Genomic DNA, 23,596 nt, shown 5'->3' with positions numbered 1-23,596 from the left:
AGAGTATCACGCTCCACCCCTCAGGGTGGCCCCGCGGCAGCCTCCACGGCGCCATGGCCTCGCGACTGTGGGGGATGGGCTCAAAAAGGCATCTCGGTATGGTCCCCGACAAGACTTCCTCCCTCCTCCGCATAGAACACCCGCCTCTCTCCTTAGATCGTTCATGCGCTCCTCTGTCATCGGTACCCCGCCCCCACCTCTTTGTCCAATCAACGTTGGACTTGTCGTGGGGCGGAGCCAAGGGAACGCTGAATGAGCCTTCAAGAGGCAGAAGGGAACGCGCTCGTGCATGTGTGTGATAAGCTAGGGCACCGAAAGAGGCCTTGTTCGTCTAGAGGGTGCAGGTGACAAATCCCTGAGGCCAGGAAGCAGAACAGGAAGTGAGGAGGAGGGGGCGGGCTAGAGCAGCCTGTCACAAGTGTCAAGAGCACCAGAGTCCTGCCCGACAGTTGGCAACACTTCCCATCATGCTCTCTTTCTTCAGTGTGTGGTAGCACTACCTTGCTGAGCCACTTCTGCAGGGGAAAAAGATAACTTGCCAGTGAAGGATAAGGAGGGGGCTCACAGCAGGGATGTGTGGTGGGTGGGGAGGCAGGTGAGGCAGAGCCTCCCCTCCAGAGTGCTTTGCAAAGCGCCACCACTGTGTGAGGCGCCCACAACCCACGCACTCTTTGAAGAACCATTATCTTGACCCATTTTAGTTTGGCTTCTGGGCCATGTTTGGAAACTGCCCTGGCTGCCCTAGTTCTGTTGCAAGGTCAAAAGCAAACTCAGTAGGCAAGAGTGGTGATCATCTGCAAACTTTATTTCGTTGCCAGCAACGGGCTTCTCAGGGACTCCTTGTCCAAAGCGAAGAGAGCAATGAAAGCCATGTGGGAGCTCCCAAAGCCCTCAGAAAGCGCGCAATTTTCCAGTGTGAACCTTTCCCTTATATTGGATTCTGGCTCCTTTGTTTGAGGAGTCTTACATTTCATTGGCTGATGTGTGACATCAGAAATGGAGGCCTTCTCAGGATTGGCCACAGATAACTTTATGTCTTTTGCTCTTATCTTTTGCTATTCCTCATTTATTACTGGCCTTTGGTATGTTTTTGCTTATCTCTGGCCATTCCTCACTGCCCTGACATGTTTCAAACAGCCATCTGCTTATCTGTCTAAATTCCTTCTGTTTGGTTTCATCAATCACTGTGAGTCTTCTGCTAACCTCTGTTTAAACTAATCCCTTTTGGTTTTCCTTCCATTTCATGTGTGATTCTCTATTTGTGATGTATAGTGGTATATATTTAATACAGGACAAACTAAATTCTTATTGTAAATAAGGATTTTAAGAAACCTTCCTCTTTATTTAAATTAAATCTAGCCCCTCCTACCATTTACCTCTGACATAGGTTTTCAGGAATGTTTTGCTAATTAGGGGCTTTTTCATATTATCTTGTTCCTGTCCAGCTGTTTCTGCTGATGTCTGTATCTTGGAAAACTGTATTTTAATTAGCAACAGATTTACTGCCTTTGCCAAGGCCTTATTCCTCATGAAAGTGTCTCTTACCTATATACAGTATAACCTTTAGTTCTATCACCTCCAAGAGATATGACTCTTCCTATCTCTAATTGTTACAAATGCATCCTACTTCCTGACTGCTAAATCTCTTTTGATTTGTAAAACTGTCTGAGTTCCGATTAAAAGTATCTTTTGCCTCAGATAAGAGCCTTATCTGAGGAGTAACCTCATACCACATTTCTCCTTGTTAGACTCATTAACTTTGCTACGTCTGCCTCTCAAGGTTACTTTGAGATACATCTGAGACTTAAGCAGCCTCAATGGTCTAATTTAATGGCTTTTTGCTATTTTGTGTATTTATGCTTTGATCAAACTATTCTGACTGCTAAAAATTCACTTCTGAAGCTGCATCCCTACATACATGTGTTAGTTACACTCTATAACTATTAACTATTAAACATTAAAAGCAAGCAGGCATCATACTCTCTTTGACATGAAACTTTGCTATATTAGCTCCTCCCAGTGTTCAATATATGCATACATGACTGTAATTTTAATTTAAAGGGAACTAATAGAATAATAAGTTTAAAGAATCCAAAAAGCCTTCTCTCTGGTTTAAGGAAGCCTGAAAGTTTTAAAATGCAAAAAACCCCTTTTTCCATGTGTTTTCTTATCTAGTCCTTGGTATGCATGCTATAATAACTCAGTATTCATTCCTCATATTCCCTTTTTACCTTATCTGATGCTTTGACAGTTCTTAAGAAACAATTTACAACCTATCTACTGGCTGCAGCTTCTGACTGAGACCAAAAATGCTTTAAGCATGCTAAACAAATAAACTCTTTTCCTTATTTCCTAAACATAGAAACCTAGCATGTATTCACTGCTGAAACAGAGACGCCTGCGTTGGCTCGGTCATGTTGTGAGAATGGATGATGGCCAGATCTCAAAGGATCTCCTCTATGGAGAACTCGTGCAAGGAAAGTGCTCTACAGGTAGACCACAGCTGCGATACAAGGACATCTGCAAGAGGGATCTGAAGGCCTTAGGAGTGGACCGCAACAGGTGGGAAACCCTGGCCTCTGAGCGGCCCGCTTGGAGGCAGGCTGTGCAGCATGGCCTTTCCCAGTTTGAAGAGACACTTGGCCAACAGTCTGAGGCAAAGAAGGAAGGCCCATAGCCAGGGAGACAGACCAGGGACAGACTGTACTTGCTCCCAGTGTGGAAGGGATTGTCACTCCCAAATCTGCCTTTTCAGCCACACTAGATGCTGTTCCAGAACCACCATTCAGAGCGCGATACCATAGTCTTTCGAGACTGAAGGTTGCCAACAACAAACATAGAAATAACTAATTTAACTATAAACATCCATAAACATTTGGTTCATTAACATAAGTAAACATTTGAACATTTTCCCTATTAAACTGCTAAACATTTGCTCTGCCCAAATGATCTGTTTTAACATAATTGGCTGGCTTTTATGGACTTTCCTCAGTTCAGGGGTCTCCAGACCCTGGTCCAGGGGCCAGATGTGACTCTCGGAGAGCCTCTCTCTGGCCTGCTCAAGCCTCTGTGGGCCTCAACCGAGTGCAACTGGGAAATGTTCTGAGGGCCAGGGAGACATGCGCAGCCTCCCTAGCCCTCAGAACACCCAAAACATCTCTTCCTGGTCTTTCCCAAGATCAGAAAGTGCAATTTTGGGGCCTTCTGAAACACTTAGAGGGCTTTCTGAGGGTTGGGGAGGCCCTCAGAACACGCTCCAGGTGTTTCCTGTGATGCACTGGTTCTGAGGTGTAAGCTCTGAGGTGTGAGCTCTGAGTAAGCTGCTTGTGGGTGGGGAAATAGGAGTCCATTTCAGTGTATGCTTTATTTCTGTGATGTGTGATGGTGCTTTGAGAAATCCTGGAAATTCATCTAAGTTCCGTCTTTAATGTATTTATTTAAATTTTATATTTCATATTTACTTATTTTTCTGGCCCATAACACTGTGCCAGATATTTGATGTGGTCCTCTGGCCGAAAAGTTTGGAGACCCTTGCCCTAGTCGATGACTTAAGCTGGGAATCGAACAGGGGGAATACACCTTTATTTGTACTGCTTGGCCTGTCAGCAGTACCATCATGCGTAGTATTGTTCTGAACAACCTCCCTGGGATGGGGGCACAGTGTTGTGCTAGTTCAGTTCTTACCTGGAGGGGAGTGTCCAAAAGGTGTCACTTGGGAATTACTGTTTAATACCTTGGCTTCTCCAGTACTGCAGACTTCTATTCTGTCCCACATTGTTCAACAGAGACATGAAACCCCCAAGACATCATCAGGAGATTTGGACTGTAATATCACTAATATGTAAATAGTGTTCAATCTATTTATTTCATGTGACCCCCAGGTGGTTTGGGACATTCTAAACCAGAGTTTGGAAGCAGTGATGGACTGGATGATGCCAAAGAAGTTAACAATTCTGATGAGATGAAGATACTAGTGGTCAACAGGAGAACTGATTGGGAATGGGAATTCAGCCTATTCCTGATGGGGCTGTATTTCCTCTGAAAGAGCAGGTGTACAGCTTAGAGGTGGTTCTGAATTAGACTTTACTCCTGGAAAGTCAAGTTGGTGGCTGTGGTCAGAACTGCCTTCACTCAGCTTTTAATTGGTGCATCAACTGCAGCCCTTCCTAGAGAAAGCTAATCAGACCACTTTCACCTGTCTTACCTCTTGTTTGGGTGACAACAACACTCTCTATATGGAGCTTCCCCAGAGAAATATCCAGAAATTACAACTGGTTCAAAATGCAGCAGCCAGGTAGAGATATTTGGAGGTACTTCTCTGTTTGCAATTGCTTGCTGAGGCTTGGTTGACATACTATATGCAGGACAATGTGTTCTCTGAGATAGCACATAGGCTTTGGAATTCCCTTCCGCTGGGATTCAAAATGCCTCCTCCCTTTCATTTTTAGGGTCCAGTCCTATCCATTTAAGCAGTAGTGCAGGCTTGCCAATGGGACATGTGTTGCATCCTGCGGTGGGGGGACAGTCACGGCAGCCTCCTCAAGGTAAAGTAAGGGAACATTTGTTCCCTTTCCTCAGGGCTGCATTGTGGCTGGAAAGTTGGATAGTATTGCACTGTAATTAAGGCTACAATCCTATCCACACTTACCTGGGAGTAAGCCCCATTAATTATAATGACTTACTTCTGAGTAGACATGCATAGAATTGGGCTCTGAACATTAATTTGGATGGTAATTAAGTTGGATAGTATTGGGCACTAAGAGAACCACCTCAATTACGATCCTGGCCCCAATGCCGGCTGGGGCCAGGACCACAAAATGCTGCCCTCATATTGCCTCCATCGGGCATTTCTGAGGGCTCCAGAAAGCCCAAAACTGTCACTTCTGATTTTTGCCAAAAACCAGAAGTGATGTTTTTAGGCCTTCCAGAGAAGGCCTTCTAGGGGCAGTGGAGGCCACAGGCAGCTTCCCCTACCCTCAAAAGGCCTTGGAAAGACCTGTTTTTTTAAAAGGTGGGTGGCAGAGGAGGGGTTTCACAATGCCTCCCCCATGTGGTGCCTTGGGGCATATACTCTCCCTGACCCACCTGGTATGCCTGTGACTCACCTGTTCCATCAGGCCTTAGCTAGATAACTGCTGTTATTTTCTCTGGATGTTCCTGATATTTCTGAATTGTTTCTTGTGATGAATAGTTTTTGTTTTCTTATATTTTATTGTCTTTATTGTATTTTAACCATCCTAGGATCTGCAGGCAAAGGGCAGGATATAAATTTTAAAATGAATACAAGTTTGAAAATACAGCAGTTAGGCTACTGAGGTGCTTTTGAGGAACTTTTGTAGCATACCATTTGTATTGTATTTTGCTATCTAGCAGATGTCACCATTGTGTATGACTGTATTTCTAATTGGTTATGGTTTATTGCATTTGATCCAGTATTTGCAATACAATTATCAATTTTCTACTTTTTTACATAGCACATTTTATTGATCATTATTATAGTCATCCAGCAGAGGGTGCTCTTGCATTTTGTGTTTGTGAAACTTTAGGCACATATTCAAGTCTTTCTCTGTTGTGTTTTCTGTATACACATCCATTAATGCTTTCCACCCATCGTTCATTACATTTCAGTACATACTTCATGCATAACACATGAAGTAGCCCTAAATTTCAGTTGCTCTCTTATTCAACAAGTGCCAGTAATGGGGGAATAATTCCGCATTCACTGGGTTGGAAATCAGTCAAATTTATTTCTTACAAGTTGGTCAGGTCAAGATACATGATTCTTCCCATTCCAGACTTAGGTTAGAATATCGATTTTAAACCTTTTCCATCTTGTGGCACACTGAAAAAGCACTAAAATTGTCAAGACACACCATCGGTTTTTTGACAAGGCATACTGGCCGGGGACTTGCGTCCCCCAATGGTCTTTCTAATATATGACCCTTCCCCAAACTGCAGTGGTTGAAAATTGCTGGGTTGGGAAGAGAGAGTGAGTGACTGGACCAAGATAAGTTGTGGTTGAATCGAGATTTGATTTCATGTCAAATCCCATGTCTTGGGCATAGATTTACATTGCAACTCTTCACACCAACTTCAGTCTCTCCTCTGCTGAAGGGGACTGATGGTTTGACCAAATAACATGCCACAATTGGCAGGATGAAGAACATCTTAGGATGTTCACAGACTCTATAAGCACATTCCTTATGGACATAAAACAAGGACCCAGCAGTACAAATAGACTATTTTAAGTCCCAACAATTCTGAGATAGTTTTCTCTAGATTAATAATATCTTTGAACTTTTTCTAACTGAATAGTTCATCTTTCTCCCTTCAACTTCATTAAGCATGACAGAGGTTTATCATTAGTCTTCAAAATTAGACAATTGCCTTGGCCATAATTCAGGCTACTGAATCTGCAGTTGTTGGGGTTTTTTTTTTGGTTTTTTTTGGCAGCAAATTCCTATTGTCGTTTCAAAATAATTACACATGTTTAAATTCATTACACATTCTAGACTGTATTGTACACAGACTGTATTGCTGTATGTTCACGAATGAGATTGTCAAGCCCCTTCTCACAGTGTATTAAATAGAACAATGGTGCAACTGAGTGAGGCAAATGTGATCACCCAAAATTAACCTGCTCATGGTACTGCGTCACTTGTGTTCTTAAGTGCAATGAAAACTCCCACCCCACAGCCTGTTTGGGGACTGACTATTCAAGGCACATTCTCATTTTCACAACTACTATATACTGTAGTATTACACATTGTTAAAAAGGCACCACAGTCTTTATTAAAAATATGGTTGACTACCCAGCTACTGTAACAAGAGGAAGTGTGCTTTCCCCTATAGCGTTCTGTAGCTTTTTAAGCACTTCTTCAGTTATGCCAGTTCAGATACTTCTGTGTGATATTTTTCTTATTCTGAAAAGAACTTCAAGCACTGAAAGATTTAGTTTAGCTGCATGGTCAGGAACACCAAGGGAATGTTTCTCCTAAATCTATTAAAATCAAACTCAGAAAGGTTCTTTATATTTTCTCGGAGGCACAGATAAAGGTGGCTAAATTAATGCTTGCTGCCTAGGTTTGAAGCATTTAATGTAGAGATGCAGAAAGCCTCTAAAACAGTGGTTCCCAAACTCCTACAGGGGAGTTAGGAACCAGGCAAGTCCCACTCTGTGGGAACGGGTGGGGGAGGCACCGGTGCCCCAGTGATTGTGGCGACGGTGCAACCAAGAGGATTTTTCATTTACCTGAGGGGCAGTGCTGGCATTCGGCAGAGTGCAGGGCCTCCCTCTACTGAACCCACTTTTTGATCGAAAACTGGAAATGGGTTCCAATCAGAGATAAGCACTGAGCAGTGGAGAGGCCCGCAGAGGGGCTACAAGCCCTCCTCACCCTGCTGAAGACCCACACTGTCCCCCAAGTAAGTGAAAAAGCTCCTTGGTCTTTGAGGCACCACGATGGCTACATAGTCATCACTACCATCCTTGCACAGTCATTCCCTTTAAGGGGAATGTCCTGAGTCTGGTTCCTCTAGTGGGTTGAGACGAGTTTGGGAACCACTGCTCTAAAATATTAGAATCTAAATGGAATCTTCCATGGTTTGAAAAGACAAAGATGAAAGGCAGGGAAGCACCTATAAGATGTAGCCTATTCTACAGAATAATGCTTTTAAGGCAAGAATCTTCTGATTCTCACAGGAATAAGTAGAACCCCATGAAAGAGCATGAGCAAATTGACAGGTTCCCTTTGCTCCTCTGGATTTTTGGTGAAACATATTTCAAAACTCCCATTTACAAGGTTGGATGCTGAGCTTTGTACTTCTCATATGTGTCAAGTATTTCTGTGATAACACTGGGGTCATCCAGTGTGGTGATATCTCCCAGGTCACAGATGTTACCAGTCACTATTCCTCGTAGCAACCTTCTCATGATTTTCCCAGAACGTGTTTTGGGAAGTCGCTTCACCACCTGGTTGAGAAAGGGAAAAGTGTCCTTTAACAGTCATGGTGAACAATTATACTAAACTAAAATACTGCTTTAGATCAAGCCAGACCCAAAGCTTTGAAACAGTTTTGTGACACATGGTACTTTAGTGACTGGGCAGTTCAGATATAAGGGAAAGCCATCGTTTTCTGCCATGTGAATGTGGCTTCTAACTCTCCCGAGTCTCTCCTCCTTCCCCTTACCTTTTCACCTCTATCACAGAGCCATGTCATGATGTCAACTTCCTGGCTTTTTCAAACTGCAGCTGTGCAACGTTGGCACAGCCAACGTATTACATACATAGCCATGGTATTAAAAAAATTTTTGTTTATTTTTATTCTGCTTTTCAGCTAGGACAGGTTTTCAAAGTGGCTTGCAATTAAATAATAATAATTTATAACGTACAGGTAGGGTGTTAATGAGAATCTAGGAAGGGGCAGTAGGAGCTGCAGATGAATTCAGGGGCTGGCAATCCCAGAGCAGCAATCCCTCTGTTATTCAGAGGACAGGCTAATCTTCTCTGTATCATTACAATTTTAATATATGTGCTGCTGAAGTGAGCTTTGCAGATAAATAAACCAGACGGAACATAGGCACCAGGGGACTGGAAGCCACATTCACATAATGTGAGACCATGATTTCTAGTTGTGTCTGAATCGGCCCTTAGTAAGCATATATAAGGAGAGAGCAATCTGATATATTTAAAAGCAAAAAACCTTTCTTGGTCTTTATCTCTCCCTTCTATTTATAGAGAGAAACAAATAGTGGTGGTGTGGAGAAAACTGAGAAATAAACTCAAGTCTAATAATAAAGGAAGTCTAATAAACAAAGGAACAAAGAAGTCTAATAAACAAAGGAACAAAGAAGTCTAATAAACAAAGGAATCCTATCATACTATAAAATTAATTATGTTACATACATAATGAAAAAAATCTGAAATACAATGACATTACAACAAAAGGAGCTTACCTTTGGAGAGGTAAGAAACTTCCCTCACCTAGTTCAGGGGTTAATAGGCTAACACAGTGACAGCACTAGCCTACACATGTCCACTGAGAAGTAAGTTCCATTACATTCCATTAAGTTCAATGGGGGTTACTCCCAGGTATGTGTGTATATAAGATTGTAGCCTCAGACAACCTGAGAGTAAGCCCCCAATGTTTATAATGTGACTTAATTTTGAATAGATATGCCTAGGATTTCAAGAATCATGGCTTATGAACTCCAGAAATGAAAAAGACATGTCAAACACATAGAACTACTGTGCTGACTTAACTATTACTCAATACACAGACTCCAAGAGCTACTGATGGGGAAGAAGGTCAGGAATAGATGCTTGCACCGCCTCCCCAGAGAACTGTCCACAGTGCCATAAGCAGGCTTATACTAGCATATTATAATTACTCCTGAGAACATGACACGACTAGCAGCAACTAGTTTTAGGATTCATTGAGTTTTGGCTATCATCTTGAAAGGACTTACCAGAATATGATCAGGCACAGCATACTTTGCTATCTTGGAAGCAACTATTGCTTTAACCTCTTTGGAAACTATTTCTGGATGTGCAGTGTCATCCCTTAGCACTATGAAAGCAAATGCCCCTGAAAGAAAACAAGAGTTCATTTACCATACATTAAACCAGGGATGGGAACTCAACTCATAAAGACTCGACTCGCAAAAACACTCACTTTCTGCAACCTGTATGAACTCAAGTCATGTGTATGACTTGGACCCTAACTCATGACTCAGGGCTCTGATTCAGAAAAGAGTCAAGACTTGTATAAACTCAGGTCATGAAGACTCACAATTTTTGTGCCTCCGACTCAGTTTTATGTCTGTGTGTTCTTATTTATTATTTTTTTTTTGCCACTTCCATGTTGCCCCAATAGGCCTCATGGGTGATCCTAAAGCCAACCTTCAAAATGGGAGGGGAGCAGCAGACTTGGTGGGAGAAGGGTGGGTTAGCTCCAGGAGATGGAGGCTGGGGGGGTGGAGGGAAGAAGGGAGGTTTAACTGGGGGTTAAACCTCCCTGGGCTGGGGGAAGGAAACAGAAGGCGGCATGGGCAGCCAGGACTGGGGATGGACAGACAATGTCCATCTCAGAAGGAATGGATGATTTTTTGGCCAAATGGATGGCCTGATTTTTTTCTTTGGATGAGGGAGGGGAGAAGGAGGAGCCCAACGGACAGGGGAGGTGGTTCCTGCGATAGGAAAATATGCCTGGATAGCCCAGGGAGAGGGCAAAGGAGGCGGGCAAACCAGGCAGGAGGTTTTTTCCTTGCAACAGAAGAGGAGGAAGGAAGCCCCATTGACCTCAATGAGACTTCTGAGTAGACCTGCAAAGGACTGGGTTGCAAGCCTCCTGGCTGCTGCGGGCAAGCCACCCTCCCTCTCAGCTGTTTTGGGCAACCTTCCCACCTGCCACTTCTGTTCCTTCATGCTGTCTGTCCCCCTTGCCTTGCCAAGCTCAGATGGCTCCCTGTTGGTCCCCACATGCTACTTAGTGCTCCCTCTGAAGGCAGAATTGGGAGTTGTGAAAGGGGGAGGAGGTCATCACTGGGTTCGTGACAAACTGATCACTTTCTGCAGTGCTGCACTTAATAACAGCCCAGCTTTTGTTTACATAAATGAAATGAAAATGGTGGTTGCAATAAAGGATGTCAACACATCGCTGACTGCAGGTGGGATGGGAACATCAGGGCAGTGTTAAATGGGAACTCCACCACACTCCACCAGCATCTCCATTTTTTCTGCAGAGCTGTGCCTGGCACATCCCTGCATTAAACTACTTTTTAAAATCTGCAGGAAACTTTTAGAAAAATCACATTTTAGAATATTACAAACAAGTCCTACTCCAAGAGCATTGGTTCTTTCCATGCTCTTGCAATATATATCCTCTAAATCCTGTGCACTACTATTAATACACTATGAACATTAGAAAGGGAAATGGAACTATATTGTGAATGTAACCTAGAAGCAAAGGTGCTTGAAAATGGTGTTATTTGTTTTACTCAGAAGTCAGCCCATATGTTCAGTACTTAGGCTGTAACCCTAACTTACTCACTGGAAACAAACACCTCTACCTAACAGTCAAGCTTCCAGGGTGTCAGATAAAGTAAAACCAGTTGTACAAGTTATCACCACATTATTTCCTGCTAATAATTTCCAAGTTGGGGTCATCCCACCACCTATGCACACTAGTATTGATAGATCCACATCCTTTCCAGCACAAACTCTGGGACACTTTTTACCACATAAGGGCATTTATAAAAAATAATCCACCAGCCAGGGACCCACCAGCTAAGAAAGCACTGGCCTACGTCCCTTTAAGGGGCAGTGAGGGGGGAAGGTAGCAACATGATCCCCAGGATTGCACTGCTGCCAAGGATGGGTGGGGTTTTTTCACTTACCTCCAGCCAGCACTGGAGTCCTGGGAGGTCCAGGGAGCCCTCTGCAGGGCTCCCCAAGTCTCTGCGAGTCCGTAAGAAAGAAAAAAACCAGGCACTTCCAGTTTCATTGTGAAAACCAAAGTGCCTGATTTTTCCTATTTTTCAGACTTACAGAGGCTTGAGGAGCCCTGCGAGAGGCTCCCCAAACGCCCGCCCCTACCTCCCAGGACTCTAGCACTAGCTGAAGGTAAGTGAAAACTCCTCTTCTGTCCCAGCAGCAGCGCAATCCTGGGGATCACGATGCTGCAATCCCCACACCCCAGCAAATACTTACATAGTTCCCTCTTCCTAAGGAGGACTTTGGAAGCCACTGCACTAAGCGGCCTCAAAAGTTTGTAGCTCTTCATGTTATTTTCACAAGTAATGGTGATATGAAGAATATTTCATTCCCAATGCTGAACTTCTGAAAGTTGTTTATACAAACAGAAAGTGGAGAGGGTGATATACAGCATACATATAGGTGCATGCACCCATGTACTATATAGATGTATATTAATGTACTCTCTGATCAATATAAACCCTTTGTTTGATTTAAAATTCAAATAACATTCTGCGAATCACTTGTGAAAATCTTCTTAAAACCAAAAAGTTTCAAGGTCAAATTGTATCATGCTTTATTACACTAAGGGTGCAATCCAGACTTGCCCTTGGGCTGGTGCAAGTCCCTTGTGCCGTCCCAGGAGGATTGCAAACGTGCCATAAGGCACGTTTGCACCTCCTCGAGAGCCGGCTGGGCCAGTGCAGGGATACGCGCTGGCCTGCAGAGGCTGAATTCAGCCTCTATGCTGACTTCATGGGGAGACTTTTGTTGGCTGAGCTCGGACGACAAAAGGATCTGGGGTGGGCAGGGAGGAGGCAGGAGGGAGGCGTTCCAGGGCAGAGAGGAGGGCAGGAAGAGGGCAGTCACCAGGGCGGATGTGTGGGAGCAGGAGGTGGTGCTGGGACCCAGCAGATATGCCGGATTCTAGCCCCTGTTCCCGAACTGCACAGAGCCCCTCCACTCTCTTCAGTCTCCAGAGGTGGCACAAGTCCAAGGAGACCCATTGGGGCTGTGGTGGCTTACCTAAGGGAAGGGGGAAGAGTTTCCTCTTACCTCCAGCTGAGCCACTTTGGGCCCCTATCTTGCGCTGGATATAGCTCAGGCCTTCTGGCCTGCCTGTTCGAGCACAAGATAGGATTGCACTGTAAGTCAGTGTTTCTCAAACTGTGGTTTGGGATCCACTAGGTAGGTCGCCAGTCAATTTCACGTGGGTTCCCATTCATTTCAATATTTTATTTAATAGACTTGATGCTACCATGGTATGCGACTGCATTTGGGGAAATGTTACAGATATGTACTTTGAACAGGCTACTATGTATATGCTTTTGACAAAAATAGTAAATGGGACTTACACCTGGATAAGTGTGGGTAGGATTGCAGCCTAGAATTGTCAAAAAAATTTCCTGTTTGATGATGTCACTTCCAGTCATGACATCACTTCCAGTGGGTCATGACAGATTCTAAAAAGTGGGTCCCAGTGCTAAAAGTTCGAGAACCACTGCAGTAAGTAATAGATTATATGTGCTTCCTTAGAATGAAAAAGAATGAAGAATCAGATATCTAAGGATGACTGCTTCTTGTGCAAGAATTATTAAAGTTGTCAACCCAGTACATTTTTCCCCATTGTGGTTCACATCTATATCACATTTCAAGAAGAAAAAAGCATTCACAAGTAGTAAAAACTGTTCACCAGGCAGTAAATCTTCTACTCCTGAGCCTGCAAATAAGATCAATCTAGTAACAGACTCATTTTCTCTTTAATCATGCTTTCCAATACCTAGATCTTACAGAAGCAAAGATTAAAAGTCATGTTAAATATTTAAATAATGGCTGTAAGTGCATTCTATTCATTTACCTTCTCCTTTGATGTCATGGGGATAACCAACCACTGCTGTTTCAGGTACTGCAGGATGTTCATCCTTTTTAACAAAATAAAAAAAAAGTATTTCTGTGGGCTTAACTACATACTTTCTTTTAATCCCTAAAGAGGGAGATGTCAAAAGCCTGGCTCAGACAAACATGTATGTATGCCACTTGGGCCTGGTTCACATAAACAGCAGATGATGAGATAAAACTGTGTTTTGACATTACCAGATTGAAGATGAGGGCTCATGAAATGCCATACTCTGCTGCAAAATAAAATTCTTATACAGAGAAAATTAGGAAGTCAAGGGGAAGGCTAGGCTAGATTCCTTCTCCTTGATACATAATTTTCTATATGTGGGCAATGTGTCTGTATTGAAGAAGCATTCAGTGTAAGCCTTCATCTGCAATCTGAAACACACACAGGTTTATCCTCTCATCTGTGAGAAGTAGCCCTTTTCACATCACCTGATGGCTTTTGGCCAAATAACTGGATAATTGATAAGCATAGTGTTTGAGTTGACACTGGGTGATGGGTTCTGCTGGTGGTGATCAATCTGTGATGGCTCATTCACATACACAGTCACCACACAGGGCCAAGAGTGATAAACATCTATGTGTAAGTCAGCCCTAAAATGAAAACCTTTTATGACAGTGGCAATGATTCTTTGGTAATCAGTTGTTATTCAATAAACCTATACAAGTGAATATTTGGGGTCACCACAGAAGGAGCTTTTCCTTGCTCCAGTAATTACCATGGCATCTTCAATCTCTGCAGTTCCAAGTCTGTGTCCACTGATGTTGAGGACATCATCCATTCGCCCTGTTATCTGGTAGTAACCTTCTTCAGTTCTGTATGCACCATCACCTGTGAAATAATAACCTGTAACAACAAAGTATCCTGGGGTTAGTAAAGGCTGATCTACATGTTTTTCCAGTACTGTAATTCAATATCACAATGCTCTTAATATCACTCATTAATCCTATAGAATGGTAATTTTGTATATCACACATAGCCTACAAGAATTAATTTATAATTATGATGACAAAGGGAGGAAACAGCTGCTTCATGTATTACATTCATTAATGGATATAATATCCACAGCCCACAATATGATTCACCAAATGTATATGATACAGGTATATGTGCTAAGGCTCTATAAAGAGATTAGGGCCTCAATACTAGGGATGCATGAGCTTGGAAAGGCTTGGGAGATTTGCACACATTCCAAGCAAACACATCCACGTCCCTGAGGTCTTACAAGCAATTGGATCAATCACTTGCAAAACACTCAAGTCTCATTACTTCTCCCCTCCCTCCATCTCAAGGCACTAAAAAATTTGCCTTGGGATGAGGGAGAGCAGTGGAAGCAGCAGTAGCTGGTCACTCCAAGATGCTCCCAGAACCCTCGCTGCTCCCAGCACTTTGGAACAGGGGAAGGCTCTGGTGACAGTGATGATGGAGGTGTCACATGCAAGTCCAGGCCTTAGCAGAGCCTTTTTTCCCTCAGACCGTTCATTTTAATCAAAATTACCTTTATATGCAATTGGTTTTAACTTGCATGATTGGCAGAGGTTACAGGATTAGCTTTTTTTAAGACAAAACTAGCTGAGTCTTGTTGCCTTAAGACAAAACTTGTTCCTTTTTCAAAGTGCAAGTGACACAGAGCATTATCTGCACAATATGCTCTTATCAAAGGGAAAAAAGCATTAGTTTATCCAGAAGTTTGCTGGGAATCAACACTTCATTTTTTTTTTACCTGGATAAGTTTTAAAATATGCTTCTATAAATCTCTGATGATCTCCATAGATGGTCCTTGCCATACCAGGCCAGGGCTGTGCAATGCACAGAGCACCGGATACATTGTTGTCTTCTATCACTTTTCCCTGTGGGGCCAAGCACAGAAGCAACAGTCAGTATGGCCATGAAATAGAAATGTTCCAAACCGGAAGTGTCTCAGAAACTGGGACATGTGGCCTAATGACTTGGCACTCCATTAATTCCTATGAGTTGGTACTCCTGCAGCATCAACATTAAGAATTCAGTAAAGAGCCACAGCCTTCCATCCAAGTACTTGCCAAAGGCAGAGCATACGGTAACAGTACGATGCCCACAGATATAAAGAAAATAATGATGTAAAAGTAGTTGTGGGTTACTTATACTAGCCTTTAGGAATAACAGCAGAGCTGTCTCTAGAAGGATGCAGGCCTAGGGCAACACAGCCAGTGCAGAAGCCCTCATATATTGGTCATGAAAGTAAAGGGCCCAGGACGGCCACACCAGTTGCCCTACCCAAAGGGTGGCTCTGGATAATAGTATCATCTGGTATTTGTAAATCAGAGAAGAGCGTGTCTGGTAAGAGTGTTGACCTAAGAGACCAAGGTTAAAATCCCTGCACAGTTACTGACTAACTGCAAATAAGTTTTATTTCCTCAGGTCTTTAAAATGGGGAATAAGAGAAAGCATGACTGCGATTAAAGTCACACATCCAGGTTGCCACTACCACTGAAAAGGAAGAGCGTAATTCCTATGCAGATGTGGAAAATGCCACATTAATTTCAGCAATGAAATGGGACAATATCATAAGAGGGAGCTAAATGATTGCTCTTCTCCAAACAGAAACTTATTTTCTCTATTATGTCTAAACAGAAACTTAAAGCCCAATGCTATGCATGTCTACCAGAAGTCCCATTTTAGTCAATGGAACTTACTCCCATGTAAGGGTAGACAGGACTGTAGCCTTTGAAAAGGACAACTAAGCTCACTAGCTCCTGAATGTTTCATGATTGGTCTTATTTCTTGGAGTGAATCTGAATAAAGTTGCAAAGAGCTTTTGGGAGATCTTGTTAGAATGGGGCTATACCTCATTTGAAAAGAAGTAGGTCGAAAAACATGACTTGACCTTGGGAGGTGGAATATGCCATGCATTTTCAACAAACATATACAGTGGTGCCTCACAAGACGAAATTAATTCGTTCCGCAAGTCGTTTCGTATTGTGAAAATTTCATCTTGCGAAGCGCGGTTTCCCATAGGAATGCATTGAAATTTAATTAATGCGTTCCTATGGGCAAAAAAAGTCAGAACAAAGTCAAATTTGGTTTACAAAGTGTTTATTAAGTGCTCTTTAAAGGCATACATACTGTACAGAGGATTTCAAAAATTTCAAGCACAAAACTTCAACTTTTTAATTTTAAAAATTCGTCTTGCGAAGCACGGCCATAGAAAAAATTCGTCTTGCGAGTCACCAGAAAAAATCGCAAAAACGCTTTCGTCTTGCAAGTTTTTCGGTGTGCGAGGCATTCGTCTTGCGAGGCACCACTGTATTCAGGATTTGATTAATGTTAAATATTTTAAAATGATTAAGAACAAATGAGCCGTATCAACAAGCAAACAATATGCCTGCTGAAGATTTCTACATTTTACGCCCCCAGTTTTTACAGGATCTCTCAACTTGCCTTCTCATCCATCAGCACTGGAGTAATCCCATAGAAAGGCCGCATTGCAATAGCTGGAACAATCTCAGCTCCTTTCTCTGAAGGCCGAGGAGCAACACAAATACCACCAGTTTCTGGAAGAACAACAAAGAAGGAATGTCAGCTGAAATTCATGCATTTGCTACTTGCTTCTCACCACAGTAACAGTGTGAGTCCAATAAAAACACAAAATCATAGAGTCATAGTGTTGGAAAAGATCTTCAAGAATCCAATACAGGTTGTATACTTTATATACAACAGTATATAGAAGCATGTACTTCTATAGAAGTACAGCATAGAAGCATGAAATACCAATACAGTACTAAGATTCTGTCTTTCAGCACCCGCAGATTATATTTTACTATTGAGTAATCTCAAACAGTCAATGCATCTTCCAGATTCCAACAAGTCTAACTTCCAGACAGGGCCAAGTTCCAGCATTTCTCATTTTGCAAATGGTTTTCCAAATAAGAACTCCCTGCTAGCTGGGCAGCCCAATTCTGACCTGTGCCGGCATGGCTTGCACTATATCCACTGCAGGTGGATAGAAGGTGGCTAGAGGTCTCCTCAGGGTAAGGGAATATTTTTCCCCATACCTCAAGCCCCAGTTGGCACTATGGGGCTTCTCAAATCCACGCCAGTGACTGAGCTGGCACAAATCTGGGAAACCCAGTGTAACACCAGGAGGGAGGTTAGGATATGGTGGAGGAAGCCTACATTATATGGATTGCCAACCTGTTCACAGCAGAACAGAAGAAGGCTTGTAGAGGAAGGGAAACCATATCCTAGGTTTTCCTGGATAATTAAGGATTGTTTTTGCACTTACCATTGTGTTGGAACCATGCAACTGAGTTCATACCAGAACCACAAGGCAAGACTTTGACCACTTATCAATAGACCCCATATTTTCCCATTGTATATTTCATGAAACTGACTTAAAAGAGTGTATACTGGATTCATTTTGGGGCCAGTTAGTAACATATCCCAGCATCAGAGAATGGACATCAATTCCTGGTTAAAAACACAGGCAAGTTTCTTATTCTACTTCTCCCCCAACCCATGAAGCTACTAAAAATGATATTCAACCCAATTTGATGGACTTAACAAGTGAGTTTAGCAGCAATGACAGAAGTGCAAGCATATTATGTAATGTGCTTCCTTGTGCTGTTTTCACAGCACTTCAAATGGTTTGCCTGAAAAGCGGTTTATGAGTCTAAAATACTATTATTGTATAGGATTAGACCCTCCCACCCATTATGGGCATTCTGCGATTATTTTCAATTCAGGACTGAGCCTCTTAATCATTCTTTCCTCATTTCTATCAGGATAAATGTTAAATCAGATCAGAGATTTCAACCTTAATCAGATCTTTTATAGCCTAACACTAATTCAGATACACAAAAAGAAGAAGCAGTAATCAAACTACATGGATATAAGTTCCTGCAAATAATAAAAGCCATATCCCACCATTGGCAAACAATATAAATATATGCCATTTCTTTCATAGTGACAAATTATACCAAATGAAGATTGAGTGGTAAATATCTAATTTATTAGTGCTCGGATCTAGGGATTTTGCCTTTTGGTTGCCCTCTGAAGCCTGGAAGACAAGAGAGAACTGCCCTAGTTGGCATAAACAGCAAAACTCCATCTTTTTTTTCATTTATGGAGATCAAGGCTAAAACATGGCTTACATGCTAATCGGAAAGTTATTTGGAAAGTATCAGAGGTAATGGATGTTTGCCCTAATTACAAATCTTTGCAAAGTATCTTAAGACCATTGTTACTATTACTCATTTATATACTTCTTTTAAGGCATTGGCCTCTTGTTTGTCCTCATAACTATCTAGTAATATAAAACATCATATTGGAACAGAGGCAGACTTCAAATGCCATCAGAAGACACCCTGGTCATCTAACATAGGATGGGTATCAAATACATCCATTTCTAAAAGAAAAATTGCAGCCTTGAGAATTGCTCCTAAATGTTTATCTTAACATGCATCTTCTCCCAGAAACAACTGCAACAATTTCATGTAACTTGTTAACATGTTCATAAATGATCTGAAGTTAGGGGTAAACAGTGAGATAGCCAAGCCTGGAGTGAGCAAGTGACGCCAAGCCATTCAAGGTGGTCAAAACTGAAGCAGATTGCGAAAGGTTTCTAAAGGACCTCTCTAAACAGGGCAAAAAGGCAACCAAATGGCAAATGCAGTTCAGTGTCAATAAGTGTAAAATGATGAGCACTGGAGCAAAAAGTCCTAACTTCATATATACACTGAAAGGGTCTGAGCTGTCACAATCAGGAAAGAGATATTGGGATCTTGCAGGAGGCAAATTTGCCTAGGAGCAAATGGAAATGTTTTACAGCACACCTTATGCTTGTTTACTCAGATGTAAGTCCTACTGTGTAAAGTGAGGCTTGCTTCCTGAAAAGAGTGTATAGGATTGCAGCCTACATCATCATCTTTTCCTAGGGCTACCTGAGAGACAGCATAGGTCATGCTATATTAAGGCTACTATCCTACACAAATTTACCTAGAGGTAAATTCTAGTGAACATAGTGGAACTTACTTCTGAGTAAACATACACAGGCTAGAATGCTAATATACCTTTTGTATTTATTTGGGATTTTTTAATCCCATTAAAAAAATTATACATTTGTTTTAAAACTGTTGCAACCCACTCCCAGAGTTTGAAATGAAATGCGCTAGATCAGTGTTTCTCAACCAGTGGTATAGGTGTCGTAAACTTAGGGGGGTTTGGGGTGCTCAGAGTTCTTGGTTCTCGAACCCTAAAGCCCTCAAGGCCCCCCTGTCCAGTAGTACTGCCATCACCCTGTATGTGCCAGTGCCTCAGTCTAGGGACACTGAGACCCTCTAGGCTTAACTCTATCCCTTGCAGGCACTGAGCTCTTTTTCCAATTAAAGCTTCAGTCCTCAAGTTACTAGACTTCAATGAGCACTTGGTAGCTTGCTTAGTGGCTAGGTGGGATTTTGAAACTTTGTCCCCAACAGAAAAGGCAACAACTTGGTAAAAGGGATTTTAGTTTATTAAATACATAAGGTTACATAAGGCAGCAAATGCTAGAGGCATAAACATCTAGGAAACACATCAGCAATAAAATAATAAAGCTAGCTGGCTATCTCTATTAATCCCTAACTCTCACCTGGGTCAGCTTCTCTTGTAGATCTTTTAGCTCCAGGTTACCTGTGAGACCAGATGCCCATGTTGGACAATGGGGCTCCCAGCATGCAGGATGTGCACCCAAAAACCTCTGTCCAAGAAGGACCACACACACCCCTTGGGACACTCATTATTATACTTCTTATGCTAATAGTGCTGAGGTGACTTCATACTTATTTAGACTGTCCAATCAGAAACTTTTGAGTACAGAACCTTCTTAAAGTTGGCCTGGTTGCTAGCCCCTCATAGTTCTTTACCCCTCCCAACTGGAGATCCATAGCTGCAATCCATTCCGCTTGATCAGGCGCCTCTCAGTCTACTGAGGTGTTAAACATTCCAATGGGTTGTAATTCTTGTTGTCTGTCCTTTCTGGCCAGCAAAGGAGAGACAACAATCTTTTTGTTTGTTTACTCACGTTCTTGCAGCTAGGAACTGCTAGCCACTTCTCCATTACTGACTTAGTTTGGTTCAGGCTTCACATGCTAACCTAGGCCTAACATGTACATATTCATGACAACGGAACCACCAGTGATACTTGAGGTGGTGTCTGGTGGTACTTGCAGGACCCCTGGCCACCTGTCACCCAGCAGCGAGACCAGGAATGCAACACAATAAACAGTGATAGAAGACTCGGCAGGCAGAGCACCAAAGAATGCTTTTCTGCACTCAGAAAAGCTGTCCTGTCCACCCCAAGCCTCTTTCTGGTGTTTGTCACGTCACATCTGGTCTCACAACCCAGACGTAACTGGTGATGATGTCATTGCCAGTTACTTCCAGTGGTGCTTCAAATAGGTAAACCATGTGAAGTGATACAGTGGAGGACAAATGTTGAGAAACACTGAGCTAGATCTTTAAATGAAGCACAATAAGGTTCAAAGCAGAAATAAATGGTAGGAGAAGAAAGTATTGAAATGAAGAAATTTAATGGGTTTTTGTTTTGTTATAATCTTAATGGGACACGGCTATAGAGGGTATCGTGAGGAACTCCTGCACTTTAACATTTATTACTATATATAATAATAATAATAACAGGTATTTATATACCGCCTTTCTTGGTCTTTATTCAAGACTTTATTCAAGGCGGTTTACATAGGCAGGCTTTATTTAAATCCCTTATTAAATAGGGATTTTTACAATTTGAAAGAAGGTTCTTTCTTTCAAGAACCACTACATTCAGGTGTTTCATTCCAATCTGGCTTCACATTCTAGCCTCCATCCTCCCACGCTCAGAGCAGATGGAATAGCTCGGTTTCAGCTTGTCAGCTGCTTCAAGGTCGCACGGTGCCGGTGGCCTCGAACTGGCGACCTTGTGGATGTTATCTTCAGGCAGACGGAGGCTCTACCCTCTAGACCAGACCTCCTGCCCCACTATATCTGGGTTATAGTGACAAACAAAGTAGACCACATAATCCCAAAGTCTGCCTACCCCTGCTCCAGGTGGCTACCCAGAAGGTACTTTTCAGCAGATATTCTGATACTGTTCAATAGGCAATAACAGAGCTGTGCAGAGAAAAGGAAAGGGTTGATTCCCACTAGTGTACCTGGAGGGGAGCAGTGCCCCTGGGCGGTGCCCCTGGGGGGTGATGTTGCCATCCACTGCCCCTGCGGCATGCACTCTGAGTGATTGTATAGCGCTCTGAGCAGCTACCCACATTTTTCATTTTGAAAAAAAATAGGGAAAAAGCAGGTGGCCACTCAGACTGGTGTGTAACCACTCCAAGCCAGCCAGAAGTAATTGTGGTGACATCATCACATCATAGCAATTACTTCTGGATCAAGCATTGGGTAGCATTTGTGTTCCTGGCCCCGGATGGCAGAAGAGCAAGGAACACAACAGTTGATCCCCCTGCTGTAGCCACTTCCCTACTCAGAGTAATCCTCTCTCAACATTTCTTTGTTAAAAGGACATGCGTTTGTGTGTACCATGCAGTTAGCTCCTTAAGATCATGTGTCACTTCAGCCACTAATGTATGAGGTTTCCTTAAGCTACCATTCTCTCACTTTGGTCCCACATCTGCAAATGAGGATAATAATACTTGGCTACTTTTCAAGCTATTATGAAGATTACTGACATCATGTATGTGAAGCACTGATACTTGAAATGTGCTCTGCATATGTGCTATCAAAGAGAACAGTGCTTGAGTATTCAAGTTGTGACCAGTGTCCCAGTCTAAGGCAAATTTTCAGGCATGTTTTGCAGGTACAGGCAGAATGGTGTGTAGCTTTTATGTTTTGGGGTTTGTTGCTGATAAAATGTTTGAATTTTGTTTGGTTTTCTCAGTTTTAAATGTCAAGAATTAGTTTATATTAACAAGGACAACACTGACACTTAAGAGCTTAGAATACTGGGTTGGAAACAACAGAGTTGCATACAGTTTGATCAAACTTTCTATATCACCACTTAGATTTGAAAACAGGGCTCTCTCTCTCTCTCTCTCTCTCTCTCTCTCTCTCTCACTTATGCACACACTTTCTCCTAAGTCACTCCCTCTTAATCTCCCTCTCACTTATCCACTCACCCAAATGCTTTCAAATGGATTCGTAAAGCCTGATTTGCTAATCTTTATGCCTGTTCAAGTTGATTATTTTGTGGCATACTGCTGCTTCAGAGACCAATGTTCCAGAGAGGATAAACAGCAATTAACAAGCTATTTTTAAATTGATCGTGAGATGTGCAATTGAGCTAACACCATGGCATATCAGCTCACATCCTGCATCCGCATGAACTCTCTATATGAATTAATGTTACCATTACCATTTATACCCATGGGAAATAATAAATCGTCTTGCAGAAATGTGTGCATTTGTTTCAACACTGGGTAATCAGCTTTTGAGAGACTGTTATGATGTCTGCTTTTGAGCAACAAGAACGTGTGCATTTGTTTCAACAATGGATAATCAGCTTTTGAGATTATCAGACTGCTATGATGTCTGCTTTTGAGCTGCACTAATTATGGCAAAATCATTCTATTTTCAGGAACCGATAATGTGTTTTAAATTGTAGATGCTGAAAAATATTATTTTATTACAAAGATAGTTCCTTTAGTCAACATGTTGACTAAAGTTCCTTTAGACTTTACAGGTTGACATCAGAAAAAGAGCTGCCCTAAGTAGCTTACAATCAGAGGAAGGAGGTTAGGATAATTTGAGATGAATACTTGTATGAGCAAATACAGTAACACTTTCTTAAGCTGTTTTTTTTTTCTGGGAACAAAGGTTATGACAAAGACAATGAAAACCGTGGATTTTGAGGAAGAATTTGAAGGGAGGATACAGATATTCGGAGAGGGAGCGCAAGACATAAGACTAAAACAAGAAGCTGTTTTGAAAATTGAATAAAACAAATTTTTAAAAAAATCTATAGCATGGACAAGCTGGTTGATACTGTTTTAAGATACATGTTCTATCCAAAAAAGTACAACTGTGTACTCCTCTCAAGCGATTCCTTTTTTTGTGAAAACAATCAATGTAAGCATCATGGAGCAAAAGTTATCAACGTTAGCACAGAGATGGGGCAGCAACCACATCATGCAGCTCCACAAAACATCCATGTCTCCTACACTACTTTCATTTGTGAACACTTTCCACCCACTGC

The 23,596-nt window shown here is 42.2% G+C and overlaps 1 protein-coding gene and 1 long non-coding RNA gene across 2 annotated transcripts in view; one reads left to right on the top strand and one right to left on the bottom strand.

Annotated features, from left to right (window-relative positions):
* The first annotated feature begins 12 nt into the window (after positions 1-12).
* Positions 13-23,306, top strand: LOC136649190 (uncharacterized). Its single transcript, XR_010794373.1, has 4 exons — positions 13-96; positions 2,363-2,562; positions 16,774-16,984; positions 23,218-23,306. It is a non-coding gene; the product is annotated as an uncharacterized lncRNA (long non-coding RNA).
* Positions 5,728-23,596, bottom strand: part of ACSS1 (acyl-CoA synthetase short chain family member 1) — a 50,080-nt gene continuing 32,211 nt past the window's right edge. The window contains exons 9-14 of the mRNA XM_066625618.1: positions 16,798-16,910; positions 15,101-15,227; positions 14,096-14,223; positions 13,333-13,396; positions 9,470-9,588; positions 5,728-7,972 (exon numbers count right to left, since the gene is read on the bottom strand). Coding sequence (XP_066481715.1) covers positions 7,796-7,972; positions 9,470-9,588; positions 13,333-13,396; positions 14,096-14,223; positions 15,101-15,227; positions 16,798-16,910 — 728 coding nt within the window. The 3' untranslated portion in view covers positions 5,728-7,795. The remainder of the gene's footprint in view (positions 7,973-9,469; positions 9,589-13,332; positions 13,397-14,095; positions 14,224-15,100; positions 15,228-16,797; positions 16,911-23,596) is intronic.

Source organism: Tiliqua scincoides, chromosome 1, assembly GCF_035046505.1.
Source record: "Tiliqua scincoides isolate rTilSci1 chromosome 1, rTilSci1.hap2, whole genome shotgun sequence".
Taxonomy (NCBI): domain Eukaryota; kingdom Metazoa; phylum Chordata; class Lepidosauria; order Squamata; family Scincidae; genus Tiliqua; species Tiliqua scincoides.
This window is presented reverse-complemented; position numbering and strand designations above follow the sequence as displayed.